This window comes from Cavia porcellus, unplaced genomic scaffold (genome assembly GCF_034190915.1).
Source record: "Cavia porcellus strain 051 isolate PalLab524CR breed Dunkin Hartley unplaced genomic scaffold, mCavPor4.1 scaffold_2, whole genome shotgun sequence".
In the NCBI taxonomy this organism is placed as follows: Eukaryota; Metazoa; Chordata; class Mammalia; order Rodentia; family Caviidae; genus Cavia; species Cavia porcellus.
In genome coordinates this window covers 137,629,742-137,650,645 of record NW_026947485.1, presented here as the reverse complement: position 1 = coordinate 137,650,645, position 20,904 = coordinate 137,629,742, and the positions used below count along the sequence as shown (strand labels likewise).

Genomic DNA, 20,904 nt, shown 5'->3' with positions numbered 1-20,904 from the left:
TATATTTCTTCATTTATTAAATAGTAAGTTGGGTTTTAGAAATTACTGCTCATAATTGAGAATAAAAAAAGAAAGAAAAAGAGAATAAACCAATAGGAAATAGTCTTTAATTTAGCAAAAGTATTTTTATTCTGAAATGAAATTCCATGTCATTGCTACTGCACAGAAGTCTGGAGATTTTCACCAGGCATAAAAACACCCTTTCTTGGGGCCAGCGGTTTAGCTCAGCAACACAGGTACCTGCCTGGCAAGCATGAGGTCATGAGTCCCATCCACTGTACCAAAAAAAAAAAAAACCCCAAAAAACATTTTCTTATACTATGTAATTTCTCTCCTGGCACCCACATATGGGGACAAACTAGAAAAATAAATCATTGACAGGTAATTTCCATATGCTCACAACTAGTTAGTCCAGTCTGGGGTAAACCTGGGGTTTGAATTCCACCCTGGCTGTTCACTGGCCTGTGCTATGGGTCCAGGCAAATAGAACAATCTGGATTCACCTTACAGCCTACAGGGTCACACAGTTTTGCTGTTTTTTTTGTTTGTTTGTTTGTTTTGTTTTGGGGTTTTTTTTGTCTTTTTTTCATTTTTATCGGTACCAGGGATCGAATCACAACTGCCTGCTTGCAAGGCAGGCACTTATGCCGCTGAGCTAAATCCCCAGCCCCCACAAATTTGCTTTTCTGTGTCATCGAGGAGAAACAGAAGTTAGATAATTTTGCATACTTCCCTTCATAATTAGGCATCAAAGAAACTTAGTTAACTTGAATAAAAAAAAAACAGAACAACTGTATGAGTCTTCTGTCACTACTATACCTGAGTACTACAGATTTAGTGATTTGAAACAACATAAATTTAGCCCAGTGTAGTGATGCATGCCTGTAATCCCAGCACTCTGGAAGGCTGAGGCAGGAGGATTACAAGTGGAGCCTGGCTAGACCTTTTTTTTTTGCTATCTGGGGCAGGGGCTGACCTTGAACTCACTATGTAGTCCAGGCTGGCCTCAAACTCACTGCAGTCCTCCTGCCTCAGCCCCCTGAGTGCTGGGATTACAGGGCATCTGCCACCATGCCTGGCAGGCCAGGGTAATTAGGGAGGCCCTGTCTGTCTAGAGATCTGCCCCTGCTTGCCCATCTCTACCATCATAAGGCTTGATTCCAATGGCAACCAGTGTGGGCAGGGACACACAGCCAGATATACTCCATGCACTTGCAGGCCACCATTGGAGACCCTTGTTTCCTTCAGGCAGGTAGTGCCCACTGGGAGAATTAGATAAATATACCCCTGTGTGCCTACCTCCATTGGGGGAGTCCCTGTGTAGACACATAGACTGAGAGAAGAAGCATCCCTGCAACCACATATCCCTGGCCATTGAGGAAGCCTCAGTGTAGCTGGGTTCAGAGAAACCCAGGTGCCTGTCCCATTCTCTTACACCTCGGAGGGGCAGCAACATGGAAAGTGCCTGAGACCTGATAATCAACTTGTTGGGAGGAACCCAGAGAATGCCAAGATGAAGGAACCAAAGGCACTTGTCCCAAACAAATCTGGGAGATACAGTCATGGAAGAAAATGAAAGTCACACACCTGAAATCTCCAAGAGGATAGCAACTGACATAAAAAAAAAAAAAAACAACTTCATGAGACTGTAAAAGTAATCAGATCAAAAATAATGTCTCAGGTAAAAGAAGAAACAAAAAGCATAATGAAAGAATTTCTCAGTATATCTAAAGAAGACATAGATTTAGGGGCTGGGGATTTAGCTCAGCTGCATAAGTGCCTGCCTGGCAAGCGTGAGGTTGTGAGTTTGATCCCCAGTACCAAAAAAAAAAGAAGACATAGATTTTAAAAAGAGGAGTATAGGAAAATGATAGAAACTTTGAACGAACAATATTGAAAGGAATTGCAATGCATGAAACATATTCAACGAGATATCTAGGAAATTTAAAAGTTAATCAAGGAGAACATGGCGGACAGACAACAGCAACTACTGAACGCTCTCTAAAGGCTCGGCTCAGAGGCCAGGAATGATGCGGACTAAGGAGATACGAACCAGTAGAGATATGCTCTGCTGACTCAGGAACGAACTGGGCTGAGAGAATCCAACTTGGAATATAGTCCTGGCGCTAAAATAGGAACAGAAAAATCTCGGTGTGGAGGCTCGACCCCGCGCCATCGGAAACCGCGGTTTGGATTTCCCGCTGCCCGGCGGCCGGCTACCTTCACAGCGGCTCGGCAAGGAGAGACACGCAGAGGCTCGGGAACGGGAGTCTGCGAACAGAGTCGAAGGAAGGCTGACTGGTGGCAAGGTGAGCGAGGAACTGACTCCCTACCACAGTTTGACTCCAGCGGAGGTTTTTCTGGGCTAGGGCAGTCCTATAAGAGCAGGGCGCGGTGGCAACTGCAGCCGCACATTCCCCTCTCGGACGGGATTGGTGAAAGGTGCCTGGCCGGAGGGACGCTGCTGGTGGACTCCCTAGGCTGGCCTAACCCAGATCCCAGAACCTGACGGTGGCCCAGAGGAGCGACCGACTCCCGCGTAGGCTGCCTCCTCCGCAACTCCCTGGGGTGCAGCGGTGGGCGGGAACAACTAGCCAGCGCAATTTGATCGGGCTGTGGCTGACAGGCAGGGAAGCCGGGCCTCCTGTGTAAGATTGCATTTTATAAGGAACAGAAAATATGGGGAAGGGAAGCAACAAAAAAGGCTCCTCGGCCCCCAATCCTGAGAATCAGGCAATACTGGACACTGCACCAATATACATTAAGCGCCATTTAGAGAGTCTCATAGACCAATTCAGAAATGAAGTTATCAATGACCTGAAGCTAGAAGTATGCAGAATAGTTAGAGAAATGCTAAGCACCACCCAGGAAAAAGCAGATGGTGGAATGGAAGAACAGAAAAAGAGGGGAGAATTGCTTGATGGAGAAAACAGAGAAAGCATTGAGTATGTGAAGCAGGTGCAAAGGGACTATCAAGAAATTAAGAAGTCTACCCAAGACTGGCATAACAGCTTGAAAGAAACTAAGGACAGACTATCTGAATTGGAGGGCAGACTTGAAACATGGGAGAATGAAATGAAAAACTTCTTAAAAATAACAAAGAAACACACAGCAATAATACAAAGACAAGAAGATGATAAGAGGAGCCATAACTTAAGGATTAAGAACATAAAAGAAGAAGTAGGGACACAAACAAGTGAACTACAAAAGCTACTCATAGAAATAATCCAGGAGAATTTTCCTAATTTAGCAAAAGGTAAAGATACTCAAATGTATGAGGCATACAGGACCCCAGCTACCTACAACCCTAACAGAGAAACACCCAGGCATATAATAATAAAAATTCCAGAAATTCAATACAAGAACAGAATATTAAAAGCTGTAAGAGACAAGAAACAGATCACTTACAAGGGAATACCCATCAGAATTACAGCAGATTTCTCTTCACAAACCATCAAATCACGAAGAGCATGGGGAGAAATAATTCAAGCTTTGAAAGATAATAATCTCCAGCCAAGATTGAGATATCCTGCACAACTGTCCCTAGAAATTGATGGAAAAACGAGGTGCTTCCAGGATAAAGAGGAACTGGGGGAATTTGCAACCACCAATTCAACCCTACAGAAAGTATTGCAGGATATTCTAAAAAAAGAAAAATTCAAAGAACCCAGAAATAGGGGCGGGGAGGCCACAATGAATGGAGCAGAGAACAAAATGAAGAAGACAAACTGACAGCTACTGACAGAAAAAGAGCTCAACAGAAATGAGACAGAGAAGATTGGATGATAGGAACAGCTTTTTTTGGAGAAAATGACATCTTAATAGGTAATGCTGATTTAGTACCATCTTGTTTTGAAGTCTCATCTAGCTTTTGTTCTTCTGTCTCCAATGGTCTAAACAGGTTGTATCTTATTGGATTTTGTTATGTACGATAGTATAAGAAAAAACCTTTTAAAGACAAGGAGATTATACAGAGACCATTGTTCATTTTCTGTTAGTCGATTCTAAATACTCTATAATGCTGTCATTCTCTTAAATGGATTTACATTGTTTTGATATACTTAATGCTACAGTATATGAAGTTGTACTCAAGGACTTCAGGGAGGGAGTCAATATGGTAACTATTTTTGTGTCAGGATTATCTGGTGGTGAAACACTATTCTGCTTAAAAGGTTATGTTTTGATCTGCCCTGTTTCGCTGTTATGCCCTCTTTTTTTCTCAATCTCCACTCCATTATTTACTTTTTTATTTTTATCCATTTAATTAAAGGGAAAAATATAGCAGGATATAATATAGTAACCCACTTTGACTTTCTATTATCTCGATTTGAAGCCCTGTATTACTCTCACCATCTTGTTTTTGACTGAGGTTCCTCTATTCTGTTTTGCTGGATAGTATCAGGTTCGAAAGTTTAGGCATCAGCTGAGAAGATAAAGAGATTCATTATAACGCCCATTCTCGTTGACCTTTATCTACTTTTGAAGACCTACAATATCTCCAATGTTTTGGTTTAGTTGGTTTTATTCTTTACGGTTTTGTTCAATTGTATTACAACTAATGATATAGGCAATTCTATTAGAAATAGCAGGAGGCATTATGGTAACCATTGTTGATCACCTTGTATTATGTTTTTATATTATCTATTATGTCCACCCTTTTGACTTGACCGATTCTGTTCTGTTATGTCACATTTGGTTTTACTCTCTTCCAAAAAAGCAATAAGAACCGTGGGATCAATGAAACCCAAAATGTGTAATAGTCACTGTACAAAAGAGAGGAAAAGAAAGTGCTCTAAACTATATAACTGCATGTATATTTAAATGTATAAGATAGAAAATGATATCACAGAGTTTTATTGGATCATTGAACAGAACTGTTTGCAGTATCATTGTTGGAATGTCCACTCTACAAGTTTAAATTTTGTGACTTGAACAATTATTTCTAAGATGGCAATATGTAATCCATTAACTAGTGATTTCCTACTGCGCATTTTTTTATTCTGTAAATCTGTATAACTTGTACCCCCTCACTGTTTTTTTTCTTTCTTTTCTTTTCTCCTTAAATAAAAATTTTAAAAAAAATAAAAAATAAAAAGTTAATCAAAAACTGGCAAAACTGCTTGAAAGAGACTAAAGATAGACCTTCAGAACTTGAAGACAAGATTGCAGCTAATAATCATGAAAGGAAAGATCTCTTAAAAATAACAAGAAACCAGGAAATAACAATTCAACTACACAAAGAAAAATAATTTAAGAGTGATAGGTATCAGTGAGGAAGCAGAGGTCAATGCAAATGAAATAAAAAGATATTTAAGGAAGTAATAGCAGAAAACTTCCCAAACATGAGAAATGGATATGGCATACAGATAATTGAGGCATATAGAACTCCAAGTAGGCCATAACCAAAATAAATCTACACCCAGACATATAATAATCAAGATCCCAGAAATTCATCACAAGAACACAATATTAAAATCTGTTAGAGAAAGAAAACAGATCACCTACAAAGGACAACTAATCAGAATTATAGCAGAGTTGTCAACACAAACCATCATCAAGAAGAGTTTGGAGTGAAGTGTTTCAAATCCTGAAAGAAAACAACTTCCAATCAGATTGACCTATCCTGCAACACTATCTTTCAAACGATGGAAAAATAACATTTTCATGATAAAGAACAACTGAAGGAATTGATGACCACCAAACCAGCCCTACAGAGAGTGCTAAAGAATATTCTAGAGAGAGACAAAGATGACTATAGTTCCAGGAACAGAGGAGGACTGCCAAACAGGGCAGGCAAAAAGGTGAAGGGCCAAGAGGAGGAGGATAGCATGGCAGAGATGAACCAATGCATGCCAGTTGTAACCATTAATGTAGATGGCCTCAATTCACCAATACAAAGAAACACAGGGAGAGTGGATCAAGAAACAAGATCCACCAATACACTATATACAAGAAACACATTTAACTCAAAAGGAAATTCATAGAAGAGAAAATCAAAGAGAAAACAATTGTTCTATGTGACAGGAGACCAGAAATAAAAAGGGTAACTTGCCTATCAATCGCAGATTGGGTAAGAAAGATATAGTATTTTCATACAACGGAAAGTTCCTCAGCTATCAAGTAGGATAATCTAGAAGCTCGTGTAGGTAAGTGAGTGCAACTGCAGACCACGTTTATGGGTGAAATTGTTTGGACTCATACAAGTAAATACCAAGTTATTTCCCTAACATAAAAAACTGAAGGACTTAGTGGGATCCAAAAAGCACAATAGATATAAAAGCAAGGGATGGGGGAGGAATGCCTAAAAAGGGAAAGTGGTAACCACTGTTAATTTCCTATTATCTTGTTTTTTTTTTTTTTTTTTTTTTGGTCTTTTTCTTTTTTACCGGTACCAGGGATCGAACTCATGACTACCTGCAAGGCAGGCGCTTATGCCGCTGAGCTAAATTCCCAGCCCCTATTATCTTGTTTTAAATTCTTGTATTGTTTTCAAATTTTTGTTAGGTTTGGTTTTATTCTGTCTTGTTTTGTTAGATTTTACTGTGTCTGATGGTATGGGCAGCTATTTTGAAGATAATGGAATATATTATCGTAACATTGTTGATTTCCTATTATCTTGTTTTTAAGTCTATAATGCTTTCATTCTTTTGTCATGATTGGTTTTATTCTGTTTTGTTTTATTTGATTTTATTATGTGTGATAGTATGGACAGCTATTATGAAGTAAACAAGAGACATTATAGTAGCCATTGTTCATTTCCTATTATCTTGTTTGGAAATCCTGTAATGCTTCCATTCTTTAGTTTTGATTGGTTTTAGTCTATTTGTATTGTTTGATTTTATTCTGTGTGAAGGCATGAACAGCTATTTTGAAGGAAGCAAGAAATAACAGTAGCCATTGTTGATTTCCTGTTATTTCTTTTTTGAAGTCCTGTATCACTTGCTTTGTTCTGTTCTGATTTGCTTTGTTTTATTATCTTTAAGATAAAAAAGCCCTGTCTATAAATAAATAAATATGTAAATGAATAAATAAATAGAGCTGGAAATGTAGCTCAGTGCAAAGGCCCTGTGTTCAATCCCCATTACTGCAAAAATAAGTAAATAAATTTATCATCATAGAGATCTCTATGTCAGCATTCCAATTAAAAGTCTCACAGAGCTAAAGTCAATGTCTGTAGTTTGTTCCTTTCTGGAGAGTCAGAGAACAATTACTTTCTTTTGAGTGGTTGGCAGAACTCAGTTCCTATGATTATAAGTCTGAGATTCCCATTTCCTTTCTTATTTTCATAAGCAGAGTAGGTTGGATCCTTTACACACTTCAAATCTTTCTTCCTTTTTTTTGGTACTGGGGATCAAACTCACAACCTCACGTTTTCCATGCAGGCGCTTATGCAGCTGAGCTAAATCCACAGCATATCTTTCTTCCTTTTCCTTCTGTTTCATCTCTCTGGCCCATCTACTTTCATTAATGACATGATTATAAATTAGGCCCACTCAAATAATCCACGATAATCTCCCTCTTTAAGAGTCTGTAACCCTAGGGGCTGGGGATTTAGCTCAGGGGCATAAGTGGGATCTTCGGTACTGATAAAAAGGAAAAAGACCAAAAAAAAAAAAAGAGTCTATAACCCTAATCGTGTGGGGAAAGTCTGGGCTATTTGTTATGGTTTTGGATCTAGAATGTTTTCAAAATTCTATGTGTTAAAGGTTTGCTCTTCATCTTGATACTATTGGAAGTGGTAGGCCTAGAAGGAGATATTAGGTCCTGGGAGGCTGCTCTTGAAGAGGATGGTGGAACCACAATCCCTTTTATTTGGCCTGGCTGAGGAGCCTTGCTCAATCATGATGTGCTACCCCATCACAGGTCCAAAAGCAATAGGACCAATCAACCATGGGCTGAACCCTCCACAACTGTGAGCCAAAATAAGCCTTTCCTCTGTAAGACTGTTTATCTCTGGTATTTGTTACAGGGATAAGAAGCTTGCAGACACAACATGCAGTAACATGAAGTCCTGGATAGGATGATGACACTGCGGGTAGGGGGAAGGTTCCCTATGCTGCCTACCACAATGGCCCTACATGGAGGACCCATATCCAGCCCCAGGGACCCTGAACAAATGAAATGTTGAGACCAGACAGCACCTGGAGTCCTTTCGTTCAAGAGCCAAGCCAGAACATGACACAGGGTAAAGGTACAAGCCCTGAAGCAGATGCCCAGCTCCAATGCTCGCTAACTGTGCTCTCTTGAGAATGTTCGCAACCTCCAAGAGTCTTAGTTTTCTCAGCCTATCCAATGAGGATGATATTGGCAGATTATCTACCTTATAGGTTGTTAGAATAAATGAGATACTCCATGCATCTATTTTGTAGAGAGCCTAGCCTCAAGGAATGCTGAAGAACTGTCAGCTAACCCAGAAGACAACAAACAGAAGCCAGGCATGCGGCACATGCCTATAACTCCAGCGGTGAGGGAGGCTCAGGCAAAAGGATCACAAGTTCAAGTTCCATCTGGGCAACTCAACAAGACCCTGTCTGAAAATTAACAAATAATGCTAATTTAAAAAAATTGAAACCTAACAAATAAAAAGGACTGGTTGTAGAGCACTTGGGTTTGATATCTACTACAGGATGAAAGGAGGAGGAAGAGAGGGAGAAGAAGAAAGCTGTCACGAGAATTCATGCCTGAAATCCCAACACTTGATTACTTTGATTAATGGCTTTACCTGTGAAAAGTTAGTCTTTTTCACCAGTAATTTAATGAATGGTAAAGAGAGAATCAAATGAAAATACACATTGAGCACTGATCTTTTGTTAGTTTGCATGATATTTGGGGGCACTCGCTGTTTGCCTCCTGTGTGTGATGGATCTGAGAGCATATTTGGGATGGGCAGGGACAGGGCCTGCGGTCTGAAGCAGGAGGCTTTTCCATGGTTACCAAAAGTGAAACCAGATTGTTTAATTCCTAGTTTTTCCCTTGGACACGTTGCGCAGGGAAGCAGGCCATCCAGGGTTGCACAGATGAGAGGAACTCCTGGCAGTCAGAGCCTCGCTGCTCTATGACAGGCGGCCAGCGGCCGGATGCAGCCCTCTGTTGGCTGCAGCTCTCTGTGGCTTGGCAGCCGGCGGCCAGCGCTTCCCTCCACCTCGGTTTCTGTTTCTGGCTTTCATCCCGTCTTGGAGGTGACTTGGCCCACACTCTGGTTCTTGCACATCGATCATCCCACAAGGGCACCGGTTGACTCAAGGACGTGCTTCTTCCCTTCAGTATATAAAGTACTTTTGTTCTAGGATGAGCTCTGCTATGCGGTTACTTGATCATGTGGGCTTTTACTTTTTTGCCCAAGACAGTCTTTCTAAAATGGATACTAAGGTTGATTTTTAACCAGTTAATAGGGAAGGGAGGTAGAGCCAGATTGAAAGACAGGCTTTTTTCTTAACACACCTTTTTTCTAACAACACTTTAGCGGTACACAGCGGAAAACCTCCCCACTTCCTGCTAAAGTGGGAATTCATTCACCTAAGAAGATCATGGTATACTGTCTAAATATCACCACCTACTGTGCATATCATAAGCTTCAGAATAAGAGTCACAGAAAAATCACAAGTTAAGCCTTGAATTTGATGGGGTTTTTTTGCTTCCTTGGGTTGAACCCAAGGCCTCGCATCAAGCTACATTCCCCAGCCCTTTACAAAATGTTTCCTCTTGGGCCAGGGATATAGCTCAGCAGCACAGCACCTGCCTGGCAAGTTCAAGGTCGTGAGATGGATCCCCAGTACCAAAAAGACAAACAAAATTTTTCCTTGTGATATGAGGTCGTGCTAGCCCAGTTTTGCTCTGAATTTACAATTTTTCTGCTTCTACCTCCTGAGTAGCTGGGATTATAGGCGTGCATGACCCAGCCTGGCTAATTTACTATTTTTAATTCTTGTATAATGGTATAGACTTGGATATATCAATAGCTAAAATTGTAATTCTAACTTTGTTTTTGTCCATTCTTATTAACTGAGAAGAGGTGGACTGGCAGTTTATTCCTGATTACAAGGAAGCTTAGATAGTTTATCTCTAAAAAAAAGTCCTACTTTTGGGGCTGGAGGTTTAGCTCAGCGGCATAAGCACTGCCTTGGAAGCAGGCAGTCGTGAGTTCGATAGAAAGAAAAAATAAAAAGTCCTACTTTTAAAAAGGCATTTTACCTTCTTATTTACAGTAGTATAATTAGACCAAAATCTAAATGCTAGTCACACTGCTAAAAGTAAACAGTTCATCTGAAGAACTACTTTGAAGGAAACAATATGTGATATATGTGCTATATTAACCATTGTTTGTTTATTATCCTATTTGGAAACTCTGTATTACTGTTTTTGTTTTTGTTTACTTTTCTCTCTTTAAAATAAAATAAATAAAATGTAAACAATTCTAGTGGCATTAATAAAACATTTGACAAGACAAATGATGGACATATTTAAAGAAAACTGAAGACATAGTAGACTAAAGATATATTCAATATTATAAGGGGCTGGGGATTTAGCTCAGCGGCCTAAGCACCTGCCTTGCAAGTAGATGGTCGTGAGTTCGATACCCGGTACCGATAAAAAATTAAAATTAAAATTAAAATTAAAAAAAAATGAAGGGGGCTGGGGATTTAGCTTAGTGGCATAAGCACCTGCCTTGCAAGCAGGCAGTTGTGAGTTCGATCCTTGGTACCGATAAAAATGAAAAAGACAAACAAAATAAATAAAATAAAAGATATATTCAATATTATAAACATGTTAAATCTCTCCCAAAGTATCTGAAAGCTTAACTGTTATGGTTGGTGTATTGTATCAACTTGAGGAAGTTTAGAAGTTTAACTGAGAGACTCAGCAGGGAGCCAAGGCTCTTTATCATCTATAAAGCAGGGCAAGGAGATTTTGTGAGTGCTACACCTGCTGGGAGGGGGTCTGCATACAATATAAAGGAGAAAAAGAAGCTTGCTCTTCCTACTTTTGCTCTGGCTGCTGCCTTAAATTTATCCCAGTGCCATGCCATCCTGCCTTGGAGCAGCTGATTACGGACTGAAAACTCCAGAAACTGTAAACCGAATAAACTTTTCTTCCTTCATTTTGGGCAATGAGTGTTTTGTCCCAGCAATGAGAGAAAAGTAACCAAGACATTAACACATTTGAGACTTGACAAAAGGATTCTAATGACATCAAAGTAGTGGTGGGGAACATCTCAAAAAAGGAAAATACAAGAAGCGCTTGCTTTATCACATATTTAGCTACGGTAATTAAAACCACAGGCCCTAGTGCATGGATGAACAAATCACAGAACTAACATATGTACAGGCAGGTACATATATGAAATTAGCATGTGCCGTGGTTTACATGTGTTTCCTCCAAAATTCAGATGCTGTAAACCAGTATGAAGAGGTGGAGTCTTTACAAAGTGATTAGGTCCTTAGAGCTCCTTTTCCCTGAATGGGATTGGGTGTCATTATTAATGGGTTTGACAGAGGGGTTAGTCACCCATACCCTTCTCCACCTTCTGCTGCATGAGATCACCACATTCCTCCTGTATGAAGGGTACTATATTCCAGGCACCATCTTGGAAGCAGAATGCAGCCCTCACCAGACATAAAACCTGCTGTCATCTTCATGTTAAACTCATCCTTCAAGTAGAGAAAATGTGTCTGTCTGTCAACCTTTCTTTCTTTCTTCTTTCCTTTTTTCTTTATGGTGCTGAGGATTTAGTTTGTTTTTTAAATTGGTACTGGGGATTGAACTCATGACTATGCATTTGCAATTCAGGCACTTATGCCGCTGAGCTAAATCCCCAGCCTGGTGCTGAGGATTGAACCCAGACTTTAAAACATGCTCAGCATTTGCTATAACACTAATGCACATCCATGGTCTAAATTACCCGGTCTCAGGTGTTTTGTTATAGCAGCACAAAAGGATTAAAACAGTATGTGTGTGTGGGGGGGGGGGAGTGGAAGAGAAAAAAAGTTGCAGGAAAAATAAAGAAAACAAACACAAATCAAAAAGGCAAAAAAAAAAAAAAAACCTTGGAAATATACCTTATATATATTACAAACAAGATTCATAACTTTATATGTGAACAGTTATACAAGAAAAATATAAAGATTCCTAGAAAAGTAAATAAACTACATGAATAGGACAATTCACAAAATAAGAAAAATAGAGAACAAATATGGGAAACATGTTACACGTCACTTGTAATAAAAAAAACCTGCTGATTAAAATAATGAAATACTCTTATATGTTGGCACATGCCTGTAATTCCAGCACTTAGGAGGCTGCACTAGAGTTGCCACAAGTTTGAGGCTAGCCTGGGCTCCATAATGAGTTCAAGGTAAGCCTGAACTACATAGTGATTTCTTGTCTCAAAAAATTAAAAAAAAAAAAAAAAGAAATCATGTGCCTGTGTGTCTACATATGGATCTGTACTTGTATCTATATATAAACTACTAGTAACTTCCTTTTTCATTCTATACTGAAGAATATTTATGACATATTAAGTTAAAAAAAAAAAAGGTGTATAACCTGTATAGCGTGACCCTCCTTTTGTAAAGTGTATATAGGCAAAGAAAAAAAGTTTGGGTCCCTCATTAGAGAGAATACAGATGATTTTTATTCTTTTTGTATACATCTTTCTGTTCTTAAGACTTTTTAAAATAATGAATTGTTTTAATAATGAGTTATTAAAACTTTTAAAAAGATAACAAATGTGCATTACTTTTCCATATTATTTTTGCAACTAGAATAAAGTATTTTCATTACCAAGAAAAAAACAGTGGAAAACGTGAGAAAGTATCTTACTCCTCTCATCTCCTGAATCCGGCCTGCAAGTGAATTCTCTGTAAATCAAACTATGAGCTACATAAACTGTATCTATTTAAGCTGACTTGTGAGTACATTTGGTACTTTTAGATCAAGTTGGAGCTTGTTTTTGTGGTTTTATTGATTCAGTTATTTTTAAGAACTCCAGCAATAACAGGACAAACTGAAATTGGCACAAAGAGAAGTGAACCACGACTCTTTTTCTGTTATTAGTATCAGCGGTAAGATTGATTTCCTTCTCGTTTGCAAGAAAGGGCGCTATAAAACAAACTGCCAGAAACAGTGCCGCGGGGCCTAGCCGCGCTCTAATTGCACGCCCAGCATCGGAGGTTCGGAGCTGTAGAAACTGCGGGCTCGCGCAGACGCACGGGTTGGGTAACGCGCACGCGCACGCGCGCGGGACTACTACGCAGGCGCGACAGGCGAGCCGTCCTCTGGGCGGGGTAGTGCGGGTTCGCCATGGTTGAGGCGTCTCACTGGTACAGAGACGGTGAGAGCGACGCCCTTGGAGGACAGTGCTACAGGGCCAGTTTAACAGTTCTAGATAAGAAGGAGCTTTTTAGCCTCACATCTACAGTTCTGTAAGAGATAATGACCGCCAGCACTTTAGCCCTCACCACCTGCCTGGAGAAGCCAAAAGAGGGTCCCATTTCCCAGACAGGGAAGATGAAGCCCCGAGGAGACCCGTAGCGCTCGCACTGTGCCCAGCCGAGGATCCCGCCATACGCCTGACCGCGGTGCCAGGCCCTCTGCTGGTCTAGGGGTTGCACCCTGGGTCGAGCCCCCGGACCCATCACGCCTCTAGCCTTCCCAGGCTGCTGTGCTGTCAGTGAGCAGAGCGATTAGGAACAGAGAAAGGAGTTGTTATTATTTTACTGTTAAGACTGAGCTGGTGAGGAGACATCCGTGTTATAAAGCCTGTTCGTGTATGTGGCCGTAAAATAACTGCCCACTTACGTGGGAAAGACTCCCTGCTCCGTGAAAATTGAAAGAGAACAAGTCCCTAGAGCATTCCTTTGCACCATGTGTTAAAATCGGTTGTGTTTTTCTATCTTTGTTGCTTCTGTACATTATAAATTACATAATCACAGAAATTTTCGTTTTGTATCTCACAGGGACTTCGAAACAAAAGCTGCCTTACAGAAAAGAAACAGAAGTTAGAACCACACTTCAGGAGTTGTTACTCTACTTAATTTTTTTAATAAACCTATGTATATGTAAGTATGCAAATATAAAGATACTGATTGAACTAGAAGTTAAAACGTAGAAATGAGAAAACATGGGATCTAAAATCATAGGCTGTCAGATTAGAGCCTATGACACATTTGACTGACACTATTTCCAGTTTTTAAAGGTTAAAACTTTGCTGAACATGATATCCCGTGTCTATCACAGCTGCTTGGGAGGCTGAAGCAAGAATATCAAGGTCATCCTTCCTCAGCAGTTTAGAGAGACCATATTTCAAAGTAAGATTGAAAAAAGCTGGGGATGTAAGCAAGCATGTGTAAGGCCCTGGGTTCAATTCCCAGTACCACATTTACACAGAGGACAAAACTTTAGGTCATAGATATGATGAAAAGCTTCCATAGTCCACATTAATTAAATATAATTATTCTTTTTTCTTGGTACATCTATTTCAAAAATAATTCCTTGAATGTTTAAATTTTTAAAAATGTATTACTGTAAGAGACACATTACTACTAATCTCGCTCAAAATACTCCCCCTTAAGTTCAAATACACTTATCCCATCGTTTTTTTAACCACTTTCTGAAGCAGTTCTGTAAGTCCTCTTTTGTGAGTGTTACTTTTATAATTAGACAAAGTTGAATTTTCAAAACTGGGAATGAATTGTAACATTTTTAATCCTGATAAACTGAGTTTTTAAATGTAAGTTTTTAAACAAAAATAATTCTTCTCCTTAGTGACTTTTGGCATGGTAAATCCACATATGTATTACTTTAACAAAGTTATGTCATCTCTGTTTTTGGATACTTCTGTACCTGGTGATGAAAGAACCAACTTTAAATCTATTCGCAGCATAACTGATTTTTGGAAGGTAAGGTATGCAACTATGGATTAAGTAGCTTTAGGTATTCCGTAAACCCTTGGGACACACGGTAAGCAGGGAATATTCATTCGTTGAAGAATGAGTAAGAATGGGTATCATTTCCTTAAGCTATTATAATCAACCAACCCTTAGCATTTACTGAGTATGTATGTTCATAGTGTGGTACTGTTCTTATATAACTTTAAGAAATACCTTTTAAACACTCCTGAGTCATTTGAAAAATGCAGGACTTGCTTATGGAAGGTTAGGGCTTAATGTCAGTCTATAAAGGGCAGGGGATGTGGAGCATTTACTTAGCATTTGTAAGGCCTATGGTTTGGTTTCCAGCTTTATAAAAAAGAAGAGATTAAAACGTCAGTCTATAAGTGTATATATAAAATACATACTAGTAACTAATGAACCAGAGAGTATAATAGACATATTTCAGTATAACTTTTGTGTGTGTGTGTTACAGTAATGTGCAGTATATAGAAATAATATAATGTTATAGTTGTATTAGTCACTTCTCCATTGCTGGGACAAAGTACCTGACATACACAATTTAAAGAATAAAAGATTTGTCTTGGCTGACAGTTTCAGAGATTTCAGTCCATGGTTAGCTGAATCCAGAAGGCATGAAGGCAGAAGGGCTGGAAGAAAGGGCATCCAGGAAGCAGAAAGCAAGGAAAGAGCCAGAGAGAAAGGGGTACAGGATGAGATATAGTCCCCCAGGTCACACCCCTCGGACTCACTTCCTGATGACCCAATCAACTGTGGGTTGTCAAAGCATTGGCCTATTGATGAGATTTGGGTCACAATCCTGTCACCTCTCTAGCAATCTCAATCCAGTTAAGTTGACAATTAAGATCAACTGGTGCAGTAGTGTTTATATAATTACATAAAAGAGTCACTGCTTCAGCAGTAGAATAAACGTGGGGTTTTTTTTGGTTACACTTGATATGGCAAGAATCTCCTAAAGAGAGAAAATTAAGGGGACAGCAATTTCAGGTATTTTGTGTCACAAACATTTGGGAATAAAGGATAAGGCAGTTAGGGAAGGTATGGGGTCCTGACCTAGATCCCCGATCTCCCAAACGAGTGTACAGTAGAGGCTTAAATAAAATGTGACAAGTGGTATGATTTTAGGGTATGATTCCAGGAGGGTCAAAACCCTTTAGTTGAGATTAAGAATCTGAGGGCTAAGACAAAGACTTCTTAAAGTGAGTGCACTGCTCACTTTATTTATTAGGTCCAACAACAAAGGGCAGGAATACCGAGGAAAGTGCAGTCAATGAGCAGGACCTTGGGAGTCACTTCAAGGACAGCTCCAAGTCATGAATTAAGTCTGTTTAGTAGAACTGTCTTACATGAAGACATGGTAGGAGTGAGACTGTAGGAATGATTCCTGCAGCTACAGTCTCTATCTACTTAATTGATGTTTGAGCCAAGTGTCTGCATTTGTGGTCTTATTGTGCCCTTTGAGGTATCTCTGGCCTCTCGGGCCACTACAGGCCTCAGCCAGGACCAATGATTCATAGAGGTTCACTTAATATGAATCAGCTCCATCGCCAGGCAAAGGGCTGAGACATAGGACAGGCTCACAGATAAACATATAAAGCCAATTAGTTAATTTTAAATTCTGCTCAGAGCTGCTTCGTAGTGGTCTCCAACAGGAAGGCTTTCAGAAGTGATGATAATGTAGTTCAGTTTTAAAGGATGAATAAAGAAAGGACATTCTAGGAATAAGGGACAATATGTCCAGTAAACTATTCTACATGTAGAGCTGTTGGCACTGTGGGCACATGGAAGGTTAAGTAGAAAAGGCTAGAAAAGGCCAAATTGTGATTTGGACAAGGTCAGCAAGAATGTCATGCTAGAAATTTAAAATTTACTAAGGAGACAAAGGGAAAGGACAAGTGTGAGATAAAGGCTAAGTGATCAGAAGTCGGGTTTAGACTTCATGAAACATGAACAATACTAGAAGAAAGGAGGCTCAATCTGCATTTATTTACTATGTAGTCTAAAGGCATGTAAATGGCCAAAGAAGATGAGGCAAAAAATAGCGACCTCTGGGCTTGAGGCCTCTCAGAATGAGCAGAAAGACTCAGAGCCAGGAGTAGCAATCAACACAGCCAGAGTTGTGGAAGGAGACTGGGGAACGGGGAATGCAGATAGTTATAAGTTGAAGTCATGGTATTTGGCTATAACCAGTTCTGATGCTCACCTTTCAGAGGGCAATTTTTAATGGACTCAGATACAGGGTTTGAGACATGTGAGTTAATAGTTATGAAGTGCTCAGAGCACCTGTTACACAGTGAGCCCTAGGAAGTGTTAGCTACCAAAAGGACTATATATTATCACCATTATAATAATGGTAGGTAGCTGGGGATTTAGCTCAGCAGCATAAGCACCTGTCTTGCAAGCATGTGGTCCTGAGTTTGATCCCCGATATGATAAAGAAAAATACTAATGGTGATATGGTTGATAATTTTCATGCTCAAAATCTCTCAGGTATAATGTATAAATATAATTTTGTTGATATGAAAATATTTTCTCAAGATATTTCTCTTTCTATGTGAAGTTTATGGAAGGACCTCTTTTGGAAGGTTTGTACTGGGACACATGGTACAATGACCAAAAGCTGTATAATGTAAAAAACAGCAGTCGCATCTACTATGAGAACATTCTTCTTGGAGTCCCCAGAGTTCGGCAGCTGAAAGTTCGCAATAATACGTGCAAAGTCTATTCATCCTTTCAATCTTTGATGAGTGAATGTTATGGCAAGTATACTTCTGAAAATGAAGACTTATCTGATTTTGGCATCAAAAGTGGTACTGAGTAAGTAATGTAAAATTATATAGTAACTTTTTCTAGCAGATAATCATTGTATCTTTTGTAAAAATATGTGTATTTCCTAAGTAATACAGGCTGTACCTGGTAGGTAAGGTAACTGCTTCAACATCAGTATCAAAGGAAAATTTAGAGATGGTGTCTTAGTTACTTTTCTCTCTTTCCTGACTCACAATATCTGACACCCAAAGTTAAAGGGGGAAAAGTTTAATTAGCTCACAGTTTTTAGAGGTTTCAATCAGCTGGCTCCAAGGTAGGATGGCATGGCAGAGGGGCAGTAGTTCATGGCGCTGGCACAAGACTGCAAAAGCAACAAGAACAAAAGGAGAAGAGTAAACCTCTTTTCCTGCCTTATATTGTATGTAGGTTACCTGCCCTAGGGGCAGGTGTAGTGTTTCCATGCCCAATTCCAGCACTAGACAATGAAGCAATTATAAACTCTAGATTCTGCTACCTCTAAAAAGCTCCCCTTCCCACCCTGAAACCACATGAGTCTTTTGTGGGTGCCATCCAGACAAAAACTGTAACAGACAGCAACACTTAGAAAAGGAAGAGCTGCCAGGTATGGTGCTACATGTCTGTAATCCCAGAATTTAGGAGGCTGAGGCAGGTGATTGTCAAAAGTTCAAGGCCAGCCTGGGGTTCCTTAGTGAATCCAGGCTAGCCTGAACTACATAGCAACGCCGTCTCAAAAAAAAAAAAAAAAAAAAAAGAAGAAGAAGAAGAAGAAGAAGAAAAAGAAGAACAAAAACTGGATTTTGGGAGGCTTTGTTTTGATTTTTTTTTTGTTTACCTTAGGGTGCAAAGTATTTTTTTTTTTTATACAAAATCCTTAGTCATAGTGAATGCAAGGCAAAACATCAATTTTTGCTTCTGCAATAGTCAATCAGTTTCTTGGGGCCTGGCTACTCTTCTTCAAACACCACCCCCCAAAACTTTGTGAAATCCTTAGAAATGTCTTAGGTGTACTCTGGCATTTTTCTCTTCCTTCATCCTGATTTGTTCTGTGCTATCTGTTGTGGCTGCTGTGCTACAAAGGATCTGTTCTGCATGCACTGCCTGATGACAGCTGCCAAACATACCGTGACCATTGTTCCCCCACGCAGCTGAGGCTAATGCTGGTGTAGATTCACATCTTTCATTTGCATTGGAAATGTGGAAGCCCAAAGCCCTGGCACCACCTGTCCTGGACACAGAGGCTGCTGTTATCAGTGTTGTTTGTACTGTGTGCTTTTATAGTCCTATGAAAATCACAGGGAACAGAGAATAAACCTTTTTGTATATAGTATTTATGAAAAAGTGATACAAATGTTTACAAAGGTCTACTCTTTCCTACTTCTAGTTCTCACTTTCTAGAAAGAGCTACTCTGCTCTTCTAGTACATACTTTCTGTCCCTAAATATTATCCTCATTCTCCAATACTTGATTTAATGTTTATTTTATGTATCTATTTCAGTGTTTGTTTGTTTTTGTCTTTTTGAGATAGGATCTCAGTATGCAAGTCAAGCTGGCTTTGAGCTCACTTTGCAGCCCAGGCTGGTCTTGAACTTGCAGCAGTCTTCCTGTCTCAGCCTCCTGAGTGCTGAGATTACACGTTTGCACCACCATGCCCAGTTTCTGTATCTATTTCATCATGGAAGATGATCTGTCATTTAGCTCTTACCCGACTCCTCTATTCCTCTTAGCCTCTCAATATAATTATGCAATGATTACTATTATTAGTTTACACTATAAAAATATCAATTATATTTCTTTTCTTGAACAACCTCCCCTGAACTTCCCAGTACTAATAATTGCTTTGTGGTTTTGGTTTACATAACTTTACGAGTTTTGGGCATTCTTGAGCACTTGTATAATTCTAATCTAATAAATGAATAAGTATGACATATTCTCATTAGTATTACAATATTAACTCCCTTTCAAATGCAAAATTTCAGGATAAATTAATTATTTAATTACACATTTTTAAGTTGGACTCTCAACACCAATCTTTTATTTTAATATTCTAAATAAGATAAAAACTATAAGTACTTTAAATATCAAAATTGACAATATGGATTAGGGTTACTTTACCATCTGTACAATTTATTGAAATTGTGAGTTAATACTCAACATTCCTCCACATCAAAATAAGCAACCTGTGCTCATTTATCTTATCTAAAATGTAAAATTCATTAATTAAAAACATTACTTCTTAAAAATTGGAAGCCAAGTGTCATGGTTTATATCTGTGGCCCTGAAACCTCCAAAAACTGTAAGAAATAAACTTTTCCTTTCCCAACTTTGGGCATCAGATATTTTGTCTCAGCAACGAGTAAAAAGTAAGACACCAAGAGAGAATGGGTTACAGGCTGAGGACTTAGCTCAGCAACATAAGTACTGCCTGGCAAGTGCAAGGTTGTGAATTTGATCCCCGGTACCACAAAAAAAAAAAAAAAAAGTAGGTTAATAAATCTTCCTGTTTAAAACTCAATATGCAGAAAACCTTAAAATACAACTATGAAACTTTGGCTAAAGTATAAATATTGGGTGTTCCATGCCTGTAATATCAGCTACGTTGGAGGCTGAGTCAAAAGGATTGAAAGCTCAAGGCTACTTAGTGACATTCTGACTCAAAATGAAATTTAAAAGGAGAGAAAAAAAAGTGAAGCTAGTAGGGAGTTAAGGCACAGAGAATGATGGGGTGCATATGTGAAAATGATCAAAGTATATTATGTGCATATACAAATAACCAAAATTAAGCCCATTAATTCTCTGTTTCCTGTCTACTATGCCTGAGGGGCTTCTTCTATCATGCTCCTTCACCATGTTCTGCCTAGGAGCCAGGTGACTGAGCTGAAACGTGAGCCAAAATAAACCTGTCTTCCCCTAAGTTGTGAATGTCAGGTGTTTTGTCCCAGGAATGAGAGAAGTGGCTAAGACAGTTTTCCAGGACAGATCAAGGCTAAGTCATACAGATAGGCTCAACACCTTCAAAAGGACTAAAATCATATGGGATGGCTCTTTGGTCACAATGGAGTTAAATTAGAAATTTATAGCAGAAGAAAAAGTGAGAAATCCATAAATAACTGGAAATCAAAGGAGACACTCCTTAAGAACCACTGGATCAAAGAGAAAATCACCAGGCCAATTAGAAAGTACTTTGAGATGCAAACACTTTGCTGTG

The 20,904-nt window shown here is 39.3% G+C and overlaps 1 protein-coding gene across 1 annotated transcript in view; it reads left to right on the top strand.

The window, feature by feature from the left end:
* The first annotated feature begins 13,210 nt into the window (after nt 1-13,210).
* Nucleotides 13,211-20,904, top strand: part of Pkd2l2 (polycystin 2 like 2, transient receptor potential cation channel) — a 56,740-nt gene continuing 49,046 nt past the window's right edge. Inside the window, exons 1-4 of the mRNA XM_023561615.2 lie at nt 13,211-13,330; nt 13,956-14,057; nt 14,764-14,897; nt 17,470-17,726. Coding sequence (XP_023417383.1) covers nt 13,300-13,330; nt 13,956-14,057; nt 14,764-14,897; nt 17,470-17,726 — 524 coding nt within the window. The 5' untranslated portion in view covers nt 13,211-13,299. The remainder of the gene's footprint in view (nt 13,331-13,955; nt 14,058-14,763; nt 14,898-17,469; nt 17,727-20,904) is intronic.